General features: G+C 45.3%; 1 protein-coding gene across 1 annotated transcript in view; it reads left to right on the top strand.

Moving 5' to 3' along the window:
• Positions 1 to 14,331, top strand: part of LOC108163604 (neural cell adhesion molecule 1) — an 89,840-nt gene extending 75,509 nt beyond the window's left edge. The window contains exons 13-20 of the mRNA XM_017298993.2: positions 3,429 to 3,540; positions 3,650 to 3,731; positions 4,686 to 4,827; positions 6,582 to 6,763; positions 7,947 to 8,134; positions 8,240 to 8,348; positions 9,018 to 9,277; positions 12,203 to 14,331. Of these exons, the coding sequence (XP_017154482.1) occupies positions 3,429 to 3,540; positions 3,650 to 3,731; positions 4,686 to 4,827; positions 6,582 to 6,763; positions 7,947 to 8,134; positions 8,240 to 8,348; positions 9,018 to 9,277; positions 12,203 to 12,880 (1,753 nt within the window). The 3' untranslated portion in view covers positions 12,881 to 14,331. The remainder of the gene's footprint in view (positions 1 to 3,428; positions 3,541 to 3,649; positions 3,732 to 4,685; positions 4,828 to 6,581; positions 6,764 to 7,946; positions 8,135 to 8,239; positions 8,349 to 9,017; positions 9,278 to 12,202) is intronic.
• The last annotated feature ends 540 nt before the right edge of the window (positions 14,332 to 14,871 follow it).

Raw genomic sequence — 14,871 nt, 5'->3', positions numbered from 1 at the left:
TAATGAGGCCCACCCCAGCCCCTGCCGCCGAGGCCTGTCTCCTGTCGCTCTGACCAGCTGCCACTCTGCCTTAGTCCGAGCTGTCTGAGGGCGTCCCACTCTCCCTCTCTCTAGTGCTCTCTCTTTCGCACGCCTTGTCTTGTCTTGTATTAATTTCAATTTTTTCTGTTCTGTTTTTTGCTGTTGTGTTGTTGTGCTGCTGTGTGCTGCTGTGTGCTGCGTCTTGAGCTGACGCTTTATGCTAAAATAATTAATCATTAGCCGGCGGAAAATATGCGAGACCGAGACCGAGGCCGAGGCCGTGCCGGGGCCAAAGCAGCTGCGTCCTCGTGTAATTGTTGTGGCTGCTTGCTGTTGGATGTAGATCCTGCCGAGTGGATCCTGGCGTGAACATTAAAAAGCTGCTTCTGCTACATACTTTTCGACGCGGTCACAGGGGACTCCACTCGGGCCTGGAACAGGATGGAAGGAGGATGTAGGATAGGATGATGGGATGATGGGTGCGACAAGTTAATTTATCAGCATTTAAATGCCTGACAAGCCAAACCAGAAATTTCTTCTTTTTTGTGTACAAAAATGTACACAAATTTAATCAAAAAGTGCCCTTAAAGTGGGAGAATCTAAGCAACAAAGGAGCTATGAAAATCCAAAGAACATCTACGGAAACGTATTCTTTATTGAACAACAATAGAATTCCCAGCCCATTCAGATATCCACCATTAAAAAACTATTAATATCCCATCAGGTCCTGAAATGATGCTTTTGGGCCCGAAAACGTGTCCTGTTCCTCCTATCTGTCTGTTCCAGATATCACTGTACCTGTATCGTCCAAGCCTCCCTGGTTCTCCAAGTATTTGTCATACTTAAAAAATAATAAATCCCGGCTCTATAAAAAGTACCAGAAGTCGGGCTCCACGTTGGCCTTAGCTCTATACTCCTCCGCTCGCTCTCTGTTCCTTGCCGTCAATAGTCAGTGTTATAATCATTACCTTTCACAATGTAGTAGTAATTTTCGTAGTGATCCTAAAAAATTCTATTCGTTCGTTAATTCTAAGCGCAAGTCAAACGTTTTTCCTCCGTCCCTTCATTACCAGAACAAAACAGAAGCTTCTGCTGTTGGTATTGCAAATTTATTCGCTAACTTTTTCCAAACAACGTACTCGTCTCATATTTACAACGCATCCACTCCGTATCCGTACCAGCTACCTCAAGCTAACAGTATTTTTCTGCCCTTTTTCGAGGAAAGCGTTGTTCTTGAAGGTTTGTCATCTATGGACATATCGTTTTCTGCGGGTCCAGATAAGGTACCAAGTTGCATCTTAAAACACTGTGCCCAGTCCCTTTGCAAGCCCTTGACCTTTCTCTTCAACCTCTCCTTGGAACAGTCTTGTCTCCCAGTAATTTGGAATGAGTCCTACATCATTCCGCTTCACAAAAAAGGTTCAAGATCAAACATTGAAAACTATCGTGGTATCGCAAAGCTTTCCGCCATCCCGAAGCTTCTTGAGTTCCTGGTCACCCGGCAACTGCAACATCTTTGTTGCAGCTTGATATCTCCGTCGCAACACGGTTTTTTCAGACATCGTTCAACATCGACTAACCTTCTTGAGTTTTCTAACCTAATCCACCGTGGTTTTCAAATTGGTTTGCAGACGGATGTAGTTTTTACGGACTTCAGCAAGGCATTCGATTCTGTGAACCATGCTCTGCTTATTCAAAAGCTCTCCTTATTAGGGTTCCCAACGAATCTTCTAGATTGGATTTTGTCCTATCTCTCTAACCGTACTCAACGTGTTTTGTTTTCTAACGTGTTGTCAAATACTGTTAATGTTACTTCAGGTGTGCCACAGGGAAGTCATCTGGGCCCGCTTCTGTTTATTTTATTTGTGAACGACCTTCCTCAAGTTATAACATACTCTACTACACTAATGTATGCTGATGATGTCAAAATCTGTCTTTCTTACTCTGATTGGTATTTGCACACACGCCTTCAACTTGATCTAAGTGAACTACTATTGTGGTGTTCAACTAATCTTCTTTTTCTGAACCTTTCCAAATGCAAACTTATGACATTTTACCGTCGCGCTCCTCATTTTGTCTCATATGTTCTAGGAAATCATGTCCTTGAGCGAATTTCGAGTTCAAATGACCTCGGAGTCCTTTTTGATCATAAGATGTGTTTCAACACCCATATAGCTGCAACTGTAAATAAAGCTAAGGGTGTTTTAGCGTTCATCAAGCGTTGGTCCAAGGAGTTTGACGACCCGTACGTTACGAAACAACTGTACATCTCGTTAGTACGTCCTATATTGGAGTATTGTTCTTGTGTGTGGAGCCCGCAGTATAAAGAGCAGCAGGCTGTTATTGAATCCGTGCAAAAGCAATTTTTAATTTTTGCCCTTCGGAACTTTAACTGGGACTCGGGTAGAATCTTGCCACCCTACCGGTCTAGGCTAAATCTTATTGACCTGCCGTCGTTGCACCATCGCAGAATATGCAATGGCGTAATGTTCGTGCACAAGCTCCTTCTTGGGACTGTTGACTCCCAAACTCTCTTGGGTCAGATTGACTTGGCCGTTCCATCCAGACCTACCCGTACTTTTAGGCCTATCCGTCTACCCATATGTAGGTCTAATTATGCTGATCATGAACCTTTTAGGGTTTTATGCCATAATTATAACTCCCTCTGTCTAACCCTATCCCCTGAACTGTCTCTTAAACTAATTGCATGCAATATTTATAATCATTTAAATTTAGCTAACTTTTAACTTATCTTTTTCTGCCTTTAGTAACTAAGTACCATTATTAACAGATAATTTGTTAATTTAATAAATAAATAAATAAATAAAAATATCCCGTCACTGTCAACGCGCGCGTGTCGCTCTCTCTCAACGGGATCTCCTCTGGTGGGGTCTGGTCGCGACCTGTCCATTATTGATTTCATTTAACTCTGGCGAAGTGTACGAGTATTTTTAAATGGATTTCTTTTTGGGCCTTATTGATTTACGGTTATTTTTGCACTGCAACGCCCTCGAAGTGGTCCCCGAAAGCGCCGAACCGAATGTGCCAGAGATAATTAACCTTTTAAAAGTCTTGCCCATTTCCCAATATCTGGGGGGGGGGGGGGGACGGGGAGGAGTCCGTGTTTAACCTTTAATATTTTAACGAGCTATTTTAAAAATGTAAAACTCTGCAAACATGTTTCCACTGGCTGACTGTCGCCTGCTTTGGTTCCACCTGATGCTGATGCTGCTCCTGCGCCTGTCCTGTCTTGTCCAGCTCTGTTCCGATCCGTTCCTTTCCTGTTGCTGGCACACACACTCCTGTCAAAATGTCAACGCAACTTACGTTCCATACATATTTACATACATATGAAGAGGCAAAAAATAAAATAAAATATATTATCCTCCTTTTTGTTTTCTTTGCAGAACATTTCGCTGGAAATTCAACAACTCGGGCGAAACCCTGGACGTGGGCAGCGAACGCTTCAGCGTGAATGGAAGTCGCAGCATTTTAAAGTACACACCAGTCACAGATCAGGTACGGACACACACACACACCACCGAGAGGAGTGCATGCACAGGAGTGTGTGCACATCCTTCGTGCAATTAAGCAAGAGCTGCATTTTAAATAATAAATATATTTACAGGATTATGGCACACTGTCCTGCTGGGCCTCCAACGAGGTGGGCACCCAGCAGCATCCCTGTCTCTTCCAAGTGGTCCTGGCCGGTAAGTGTTTGTTCCTCTCCCTCTCCCACTCTCTCCCTCTCTCTCTCTCTCTCTCTCTCTGGTTGTGCAGGTTGAAAGAAGTCTTAAGACAGGGAACATTTTAATACCTTTATTTATTATTTATTTCTCTATCGCTTTAAGCAGAACATTTTTCAAAATGTGATACCAAATTCCCTCTAATACCTTGTTTCATCACCAAAAAAAAATTTCCCAATTTCCAAGCTTTCTTTAAATATTTCAATGGTTGCATATTCATCCCAAATCCCTGCCTAATGCTGTAGAAAAAGGATATTTTATTAATTAATAAAAAAAGGAATACCCCAAACATATGGTATTATGTTTCTAAAACTCCCCCAATGTTCCATGGAAAAACTTACATGTTCCATAAAGAAATTAACCGGAAATCTGTCCACTGCCAAACAAGGACTCCCCTGAACGTGGCACAGGATCCCTTTCGGCTTTCAGCCACCCGCCCCCACCCCCTGCATGGCCTGCCGTTAACTGTTTGCCGTTGCTTCATTACGTGCAATTTGACCTTAACATGTTAATGCCGCCAGCAAACACAGATGCAGGCCCTGGCACAGGGATTGGGACTGCTGCTCGGTTTTCAACTGGGGAGTGGGACACCCAGACACCCAGACAGACAGACAGAAACCCCAAAAACCGGCAAAACCAGAGAGATTGGCCATTGTACACTTGTGTGTACACACACACACACAGCACACACACAAAAAAAGAACAACTTTTCATATGCTCCTCTTTCTCTTTTGCTCTTTTCCCCACACCCCCCTCAAACGATGATGCCTGCTGCTTGTTAATTTCCTGCGTTACGTGTGGACCAACATAAATCTGATTCCGTTGTCGTTCTCTGCGGCGATGGGATTGGAAATCCACAACCCACCCCCACCCCCATTCCGATTCCCGATACCCGATACCCGATTCCCGATTCAACAGCTCTGCCGAATGCCGTCAGCAATTGTACCGTCTTCAACCGCACAGAGCTGAGTGTTGACATACAGTGCATACCGGGCTATGACGGCGGCCTGCCTCAAATATTTGTACTGGAAATGTTTTCAACACGCACCGGCATCACCAGGTAAGCATATTAATCAACTATAACTACAACAACTGGGAGCATGGGGGGCCCCGCCGCCCGAAGGGGAGGGGGCCGTGCTTTTAATCTGCTTATGACCGTGCCCCCGCGAGGCAGGGATTGCGAGCTGGCGAAATGTTGCGGGTTTTGGCGGGACACGGGAGGCGGGAGACGGGAGACGGGAGACGGGTAGGGGTTGTTAGGCAGCTTGACCCCAAGCACAGATATGGAGCATATGTCAAACAAATGGCTCCATATTGTTGCGGGGAATACATATATGTACACTGCATGTGTGAGTGTGTGTGTGTTTGCCTAGGCTTAACCCACGAATGGGCCGTGGGGGCATGGCATAAAATGTTTGGGTAAATTTACTAATTGATCATGGAAAATATTCATTATATTTGTATTGTTTTAATTAAGATTTAAAGATACTTAAGTGAATAAAATGTATATTGGTTATGGGAAGAACTTAAATTGTATTCACAGGACACTTTTCCCTGATGGAGAGCTTGTCGAAGCCATCGAATAAATGTTAAAAGCCTCCTTGGCTATATTTTGATATAATTCAAGGCCTTTTGGTCTATTTTAACTAGCGTTTAGATGCAGATATTTACTTTAATTCGATTCCTTAGACTTTTCCCTTTCCTTCCTGGATTCCAATTACACTCTGATTGCTTCTTTAGGAGGCACAAGGGTTAATAGTAGCTCTCACAGATGTACAGATGTATATGTAGAAGCCCTGTTTACTCATGGGCATTCATGGAGCCATACATTCCGTCCCTTGAGAGCTGGAAGAAGCAGCGGTGTCTGCGCCTGACACCTTCCACAAAGACAGACACTCGCACGAGTACCAGCATCATTTTATTCCCTAATAGTCCAGTCCACTTCAAGGATATCCGTAGTAGTAGTAGTGGCAGGACTACTTCTGCTAGTAGTGGCAGAGGGTGTGTAATTAGGCGTGAAACAGCCCGCTCTTGGCCAGCGTGTGTTTGTCTTTGAATGGCTCTTCCAGCCAACGCCAATGCACACGAGTACGAGTGCCAGTGCGAGTGCCAGTGCGAGTGCCAGAGCGAGTATGGTACATATGTTTATGGTAAATAGGAAATCAAATTCATATGCACACATAACATTATGCGAGGGTTTCCCTCATTTTATGCCCTTTTTCGGTACACATTTGTGGGGGACCCAGAAACATCTAATAAATATTTCTTATTAAAAACAAAGACGTCATAGAGCATGAATATATGTAAAAGAAAAACCCCTCATTCGAAAGCGGAAAAACGCAACAAACATCATCATCAATGTAGAGAATGTCTGGCAGAAATGTATATAGACATCGAACCCTAATATTTCAGAAGTTTTCCTCTGGAGGGAAATCGAAATCGAAGCTGGGGAAAGACAACTCAAAGCCAAAGCCAAAGCATCGCTGGGCAAAAGGGGCATCAAATTCAAATTGAGGTCATGATTGGAAAGAGCGGCGCGCATATCTTCTAACTGGAGAAATGGTTTAGGGATTACGGGGTTAGGAAAACATGCCAGCAGAGAACCGTAAAAAAAGAAGAAAAAAAAGCCCAGGAAATTCCAAGGAAGAAAAGGGCTGCCAAAAAGTATTTGTGGCTTTGGTTTTGGCTTTTGCTATGCTTGAACATTTGATTAAAGGCTTAATGCCGTTGATTTCCTTGCCATTTCTTTTGATTTAATACGCAATCATTTGAGGGCCAACGATTACATTGCTCTCCCCGCTCTCCCCATTGCAGATTCAATTTGAGCAACGCGGAGGAGGCCCTCTTCTCGCTGGAGAACCTGGACACGCTGACCTCGATGATGGTCCAGGAGAACAATTCGCTGAGGCTGCGCATCTACTCGTACAACCAGAAGGGACGAAGCGCCGCTTATCTTCTGCCCGATTTCATAATTGGCTCAACAGCTTACAAGACAGGTGAGTGGCACTGCCAGCCAGCCAGCCAGCCAGCCTCTGCCGCCAGATGTTGCCGCTGCCACCGCCGAAAAATGAGCAACACAATTTGCTTGATTGATGGATGGAAGGATGGATGGATGGATAGCTGGTCGGATGAATGGGGGGTCACTGGGCACATCCCAGCCCATCTCTTCTCTTCATCTGGGTTTATGGTTTTGACACTTGAGGAGCTACCAACCATCAGCCGGGTCTAGGGTCTCTGTGATTTCCTTTCCATGCATTAATGCCATGCATCCAGCATCCAGCAGCCAGCAGCCAGCATCCAACATCCTTCTCGAGGCCTCTCCTGCCTGACAGGTAGGCTCCAGCAGTCATCTGCAGTACTTACATAATCAACATGCCTGCCTCATGGCTCCTTCTCGCAAAGCCATAGCCATAGCCATTCTCCGGCTGCTGCCATCAACTGATGGCGTAAAATATGTGTAAAATTACTTTTTGACATGAGTCGAGGGGAATCAGAAAGCCTGAGCCAAATGGGAGAAAATGGGCCAAAGCTAAACCCCGGCACAGTGGAACGACAAGGCGAAAAACCAGATAAAGATTAGGCCAGGAAGGAGATGCATACTGGAGAGAGGCGCTGGAAGGATCATAGCAAGAAAAGAAACTATGGGGAGTGCTTTCAAAGAGCTATAAGGAAAGCTACGATTCCAGGAGAAAGATTTCAAGGAACGTTTATAGGTTCCTCCAGGATTCAGAGATTTCTTAACTCTCAAAACAGAACCCAATCTTCTACACACTTTCCTCCCAGCTCGTTCCACTGTCCTGCCTTCTACCCAATTAAACTTTAAACGCTAGACATTCACCAGGACTCTTATTCCGCATTTACTCACGTTCCTATATGTGCTCATACACTTTGCTTTTCTCCTCTTTTCATGTGCTGTGCAATTCCTTTTGGGCTAAATATAAAACCGTCAAAATGTCGACAAATTTAACGTGTGCTGCCTGCCAAACCAACGAACGAATCTCTCGCTCTCGTTTCTCGCTCCTTAACTACCACTTCCATCGGCAATCAATTTGATGTGTGGATATATGCCACCGATGGCAATCTATCTAAAACCCAACGATGATTTATGAACGACGATTGTCAACCTGTAATTACGGGAACAACACCTACAACACCGTCGCGAAACACGTCGACCCACAGACGACGACGTAACACTGACATTGTCGCCGGTGATTGTTGGAAGTGTCCTGACCATCATAATTATTGGTGTTGCCATCGCGATACGAATATTTGTGGTGACATTTGTGCACAATTTGCGGCGCAATCGTCATCACGGCAGCAAGGCAACGGCTGCCGGTGTAACGGCCCAGCCGGGGGATGTCTTCAAGGTGAGTGTGTTTGCCCCTTGAACCCCACCGAGCAATTAATGTATGTACGAGTACGGTATGGTATTATTTTGTGACATTTTCCCTTCTTTGTATTTGCGGCGGCAGGGCGGCAACCTGGAGAAACCGCGATGGCAGCACACGGACATAAAAACGAAGTCATCGGAGGATTTGGTCGAGGACGAACGTGATCCGGATGTAATACCATCGCAATATGGTAAGATCATAAACAGTTGTTGTCTCTTGACACTTTGTGTGTGGGAGAGATAGAGTACTCTCTTGAGTACACAAAAAGGATACATATCCAGAGGTATATCTCTCTATCCCACACTCTTTGGGGAAAGAGTATCCCCTATGCGACTACCCGCTCCGCCCCCGTTAATGTCATCCAGTCAAGTGTCCCGAAGCTGAAGTCAAGCTGCTTTTATAGTGCACTTTGAGCATTAAACTTTAATCAAATTTTATGGCCACTTTTCCCGACATTTACTTTCATGTGTCCTGCAATCGTCGCGCGCTTCGCATCGCTATCTCTGTGGTTCCTGCTGCTCTTCCTGTTCGTCCTGGCACTCTGCTCTTTGGTGACCCGCAATCGTAATCAATCTCATCAACACAACAACAACAACAACAACATCAACAACAACAACAACAATACGACACTCGCCCGCCAAACCAATCCAATCCAATCAACAAATGCAATTTTCTTTTAATCGTAAATATTTTTAACGATGGAACCCACCAATCTAACAACGCAACCGCATCTCTGCCACCACACCCCCATCTGCCCCTCTGCCACATGGAAATGGACACGGATGCGGATGCGGATGCGGACATGGACATGGACGACCCCAAAACGTGGAACGGTCATCAATAAATTTCAATCAAACAGTTGGCGGCAGCAGCGCCGGCAGCAGTGGCAGCAATGCCTCGAACGTTGGCAGCACCACAGCGGGCACCACCACTGGCAGCAGCACATCCACTGCGGTGGTGGCAACGGCAGCAACGGCAGCGGCAGCAGCAGCAGCATCTGCATCTGCCACAGGAGCAGTGGCTGGCGGTGGCGGCGGCGGCGGCGAACGGGATGCCCATCAGTTCACATCAGCCACGAGCCTGGGAGGAGGTGTCTCCAAATGGTCACCCAACGGCAATGTAAGTACCGGGAGAAGCATAAGAGATGACCAGCCAGCGGGTAAAATGGCTAGAAAAGTGGCTAAAAAGGGTTCCCTTTTGATAGAAGATTCAAACATTGAATACTCCCTTCGTTGGAGTTGGAAAGACATAAAATAGACAGCCCCCAAGCTGCCTTTTTGTTCGATTGCTGCAAACAAGCCAAATAGCCATCACTGTCGCATATAGATTGTAGTATAATTAAAAATCCCACTCAGGGGACTCGTTTTTTTTGCAAGGAATGGACGACAGCAAATGAAAGTGAGACAAAGTCGTTTGTCCTTCGTCCTTTGGCTTTGGATTTGGAATTTGATTTGGCAACTGTTTGTCCGGTAGTCGGGTCGGTCGGCCAGGTGGCCCGCCCAATCTGGCCGGCAACCAAGGACCAGTTAACGTCTGCCAGTCTGTCAGTTGCGGTCCGTATTAACCGTGTCTCCCCCGTCCACGTGTCTCCGTGTGTCTCCTTTATCTGGGCAATCTGTTCCCTGCACTGAAAGCAATCAACTACTCAAATTGTCAAATTGCTAAACAGAATCCAAGGCAACCTGCAACCAGCAGCTGGTGCCTCAGACTCGACTCGTTGCCAGTGTCAGACTTCAAAGTCCTGCCTCGGTGCAAAAAGCTGCCCCGAACAGCACACCCACTGCTCGAGTTTATTAAAAAAAGCTTTTAAACTGTCAGTGTACTCGTTCCCATTACTGTACTGGTTCTCTCATTCTGGGGTGGGGTTATAAATAAAAATCCATTGGCTAAATCATGGGATAACGTGCCACCAGAACCACACCGAAACCGAAACCAGACTGCCAGTCTGCCAGTCTACCAGTCTGTAGAGTCCTGCCACTTGGTTGCAAGTTCTAGAGGTGCTCCTCCGCTCTGCTCTGAGGTAATTGTGAGATTTTTAAAACACAATATATCATGTTGAGCTGGGGCCATAATCAATCAATTTCTGTTCTGTTCGGTTCTGTTCTGTTCCGCATTTATATTGAGCTCAAAACTTGGGTGGAAGGAGCTTCTATTTTTATTATATTTCGATCGAAAGGATGGTAACTGACGTTGGAGGAGGTGTGGCAACAGGTGTACAGCTGTACAGCTGTACAGAGCAATGCAACAAAAGGAAACATAAAGGATGGAGGGGAAATCTGTGCCCACACTTTGAACAGGGGAATGGGATCCAAATAAACTTTAAAAGTGGATTGCTTGCACTTAATTATATTAATTTTAAAAGCATTCAACGCTGTGCCATCTATCCATAATCCATATTCGATTATTATTCCATGTGGGCGCTTAATCTTCTGCGAGTATTTTTCCAATATCTTGCGCTGTATTTATTTTGAATTTCTGGTTGGCGGCTGCCATCCATTCGAGATTAGAGCGCCAGGCAGGCCGGCGAGCACATTTGTTTTCATTTCATTAAATTCGCAATTAGAATTTATTCATGGACTTGCCGCCCACACATTCGGGCGTCTGTATATATAATTCGAATTTTTATTCGCTGACAACGTTCGAGATGCCCGCGGGCCATTACCATAAGCTGTGCCGTGCAGATTAGAGCCCGGCCATATGCACCGACCATGACCAATTGACTGCCAGTCCGCGAATATATGTATCTATATATATCACTAATCTGCCAAAAAACATGAACCAGAACCCCCCCGGTAGCAAGCCCAGACCCAAACCCCGAAACCGAACCAATTTGCAATGCAGAAAAAACCAAAAACAGACACAGAAGTACCCATACTCGTACCCGTAGCTGGGAAATCAGCCAACGCTGCGGTTTCTACTCCCCCGTGACACAACCGATGGACCCACCCATCCAGAGAGAGGATCCACGCCGCATTGCACACACACACAGAAGCCCCGCACCAGATAACACGGAGTATCTGTGAAACCGAAACGGGTTCCGGAGTTGGGCTGAAAGAGAATTTTTGTATCATTCTGTAAATGGGATTTGCTGCACAGATTTCAATTACATTTAAATTACCATTCCAGTGTCCAGGCTCAATCTGAATGGGATTTTCGGTGGTGGAGGGAGGGCCGGGGAAGGTGGGATGTTCTGTACTGGGCAATCGCAGCATAACTCAATTCGTTAATTAAATAATTTTAAATATTGCCAAACATAACAGTCGAAACGGCAATTTCACACCGCTCCCCTCTCTCGAAATGAACCCCCCCAATTGGCCGCACCACGTGAAAATTGCATTGAGAGATTTCAATTAGAATTTCATTCGAATTTCGTGTTGGTTCACAGCATTTTTGGCGTTCAAGCCGAAATATTTTGGTATAATCATTGCAGGTAATTGGATTGGCGCTGGTTGTGCCACAGCACGGTACAGCACGGGGTGGCATGGCATGGGAGGGGGGGTTTCAATAGAAATAGTCGTTTTATCGAATGGCAAATATCTGCAAAATGAAATTTTTTGTATGCCATGCGAGAAGGTATTTTCTAAATTATCTTCGTCTAACTAAACTCTTTAAAAAACATTTAAGCCACAATTGTGTGTGGTTGAGTGGGAAATTAAGGAAGTTTTCCGCACTTGGAGTTCTCGAGTATTCCCATTTCGGAATCTAGGGCAGAATCCGATTGCTTTCGACATGATTTCCATTATCCGGCTACAACAAACGATACCCTTGAGAACAAACGCATTATTAATCAAGGATATGCATAGCTTTTATCTCCCTCGACCCCACCAACCAGTCCTTTATTCATCTCAGAATTTAGTCGAAGTAAAGTCAAACATTTTTCATGGGTATACACAGATTTGACTCGATTTTTTCATGTAGAAAGCTCTGGGCATGGATGGCATTCCAGAGCAGAGCAGAACAATTTCCAGCTGAATGACTTTCGGTGCACTAATGCCACGCCATATCGGTATCGGTATCGGTTTCGTGTCCGTTTCTGTCTTGCAGGTGGTGCCCCTGACGACGACGACGACGATGCTGTCCGGCGATCCGGCCACGAATGCGACGGTCACCTACAATCAAATCAACGCGCAGCGGGCCCAGCTGCTGGCGGCCGTGGCAGCGGCGGGCGGAGGGTGCAGCAGCACCGTCATCTCGCCCAGCAGCAGCATGATGGGCAGCCTGGGGGGCAAGCCGCCGCTGGGACTGGGCGGCACCATCATCGGCTCCCCGACGTCCCTCTCCTCGACAGCCACGCTGGCGGCCCACCTGCAGCCGGTGCACAGCAGTGGCGTGGGCACCCTGCCACCTGGCTTGGGTAGCGGCGGTGGCTACATACTGAACGCGTATGCCAGTGGGCGGATGCACCACCCACTGCAGCAGGTAGGTGTAGGCGGAGCCACTCACACGGCCACTCTGAATCGGCATCACCATCAGCAGCAGCAGCAACAGCAACACCATCATCATCATCACCAGCAGCAGCAGCACCCGCACCATTCGGGCTCCAGCCTGCTGCTGGGCAGCGCCGGCAGCGTCATGGGCGTTGTGGGCCTGGCCAACAACACAGCCTCGACCACGACTACAACCACCTCGTGCAACTCGTCGCAGGACCTGGATGATAACATTAATATAAATGCGATTAAGGACTGCCTCATGACGCAGCGCGTGCCCGAGAGTTGTGTGTAAGAGCCAGAGGCTGCTTGGAATCGTGAGTATCCCCAGATAATCCAGATCTGCATATATATATGTGTGTGGGTATGTGTATTTAGGATCTAGGAACATGTATGTATCTATGTCATAGTTTTATTCTCGTTAAGGTGCTGTGCATATCTAATCTACTCTTAAGACATACCTAGGCATAACACTGACTCTGTAAAACTGAGCAAAAACTAAGCGAAAATCTGCATATCTTCATGGCGATTGATTGCATATCCATTGTTACATCCTACATACATATGTACCATCATAATTTTTTGCGAAAACCGTGAGAAAAGGGATGTCCTTTTTACAGATTTTTTTGCACATCCAAATCTTTGGAAGGCTATATCTCAGATATATGGGGCCAGATCGGTGCAGGACCCACTTTCCCAGGATCGTGGGGATCTAGCCCGTCGTTCGACACCAAAATCTCTTCTAAAATGAGACCGATTTTCAGCAAATTTAATGATGTAACCATCATGATATTTTGCGAAAATCGTGAGAAAATGGATGTCTGTTTTTCCGATGAAAGTCGGTTGGCAGGACTCTCCTGATCACGAAGAGACATGCCACGCTCCGATCGGCTGCCGTATAGCTGAGATATAGCGTACAGAAAAAACAATTATTCGAATGATTTGTACATATGGGAGGCTATCAGGTGAAGTAGGGCGGATCTAATGCCACATATCGCAGGATATACGTATCAGAAATAGTAATAAATCTTGATGATTCCTTCGCAGAGTTGCGTAGAACTCAATTCGCTTTAGCCGTCTCTCCTTTGAGACTAGCTCTTCTCTGTTGATTCGACTCGATCAACTTCGATTCCAATGTTCTTTCCAATGCTTTGACTACATTTCCAGTTCGATAGTAAATGGATTAAATATATTTATATGAAAAAACCACACTCTATTTTAAGGAAACTTCAAAAAGACTCAGACAATGTAGTAGCTAAATATTTTGTAGCAAAAATGTTCCCAAAAATGAGAAATGAGAAAGTAATTACTTATATGTATTTATGAATGTGTGGTACTACCAGTAAAGATTGTGTATATAACATACTCCTGGCATAGTTGTATAGATCAAATATTAACCAGCTCCAAGGAAGCATTTCTCTGTTGTACATAGGATATTGATAAATGTAAATGTAGGTAAATACGAGAACATGCGAGCATATGTATGTTTGAGGAGTCGATTCGTTCGGCCAAAGGTCCTGCTTAGAAATGGTAAATACTAAAGTTAAATTGTTAGAGCGAAGAACGATATATGTAAGCCCCAATAGAGCATAGAAAACGGAAGAGTTTAAACTGAAACATAAGCAAAAATATCCATAAATATGTACGTCTAGATAAGTCGGAGAAAAGTGTGACAAAAAACAAAATGGAGAGTACGGATTGTAAGGAAAAGACGAAAATAAATATAGATAAATTACAAGAACCGAACCGAGACGAAAGTTAATTAATTATTGCTGCCGGCCGACCCTCCGTGGTCAAAACTTATTTGTTTCCATGTCGGGAACAACTTTTCAGGATTTAATTTGAATTTTCGCCTTTCTGTTTAATCTTTTTTGGACATATGTCCGCAAGGATTCCTTTTCAGCCCACACACATGGCCAATTTAATTCGCCACTCAAACTCAAATATGCCACCCATGTCTGTGGTTCGCATGCCAACCACAAATCCCAACACCCGCAAGACAAACCGCAAGTGCCAGGCGAAAAAACTACTTAAAATTTCATATGGGCCTGTCTCCCTGTTTCCCAGTCTCCCTATCCAAACTCCTTCCCTCTTCGTGCGGACTTGCCTCATTAGCAAATCAAATTTATTCGTGGGTGGCTGCCACGCCGCACTGCTCCTACTCAGCCATTCGCCCACTCGAATGGTAAACCACATGAAACGTTGCACTTAAGCAGAATTGACAACGGCAAAGGCGAAAATAAACTAAAAAATACATGGAATATTGCAATGTAAGGAAAGTAAGTA

This window comes from Drosophila miranda, chromosome 4 (genome assembly GCF_003369915.1).
Source record: "Drosophila miranda strain MSH22 chromosome 4, D.miranda_PacBio2.1, whole genome shotgun sequence".
NCBI lineage: Eukaryota > Metazoa > Arthropoda > Insecta > Diptera > Drosophilidae > Drosophila > Drosophila miranda.
The sequence above is the reverse complement of the archived record's forward strand: the minus strand, read 5'-3'. Positions and strand labels throughout refer to the sequence as shown.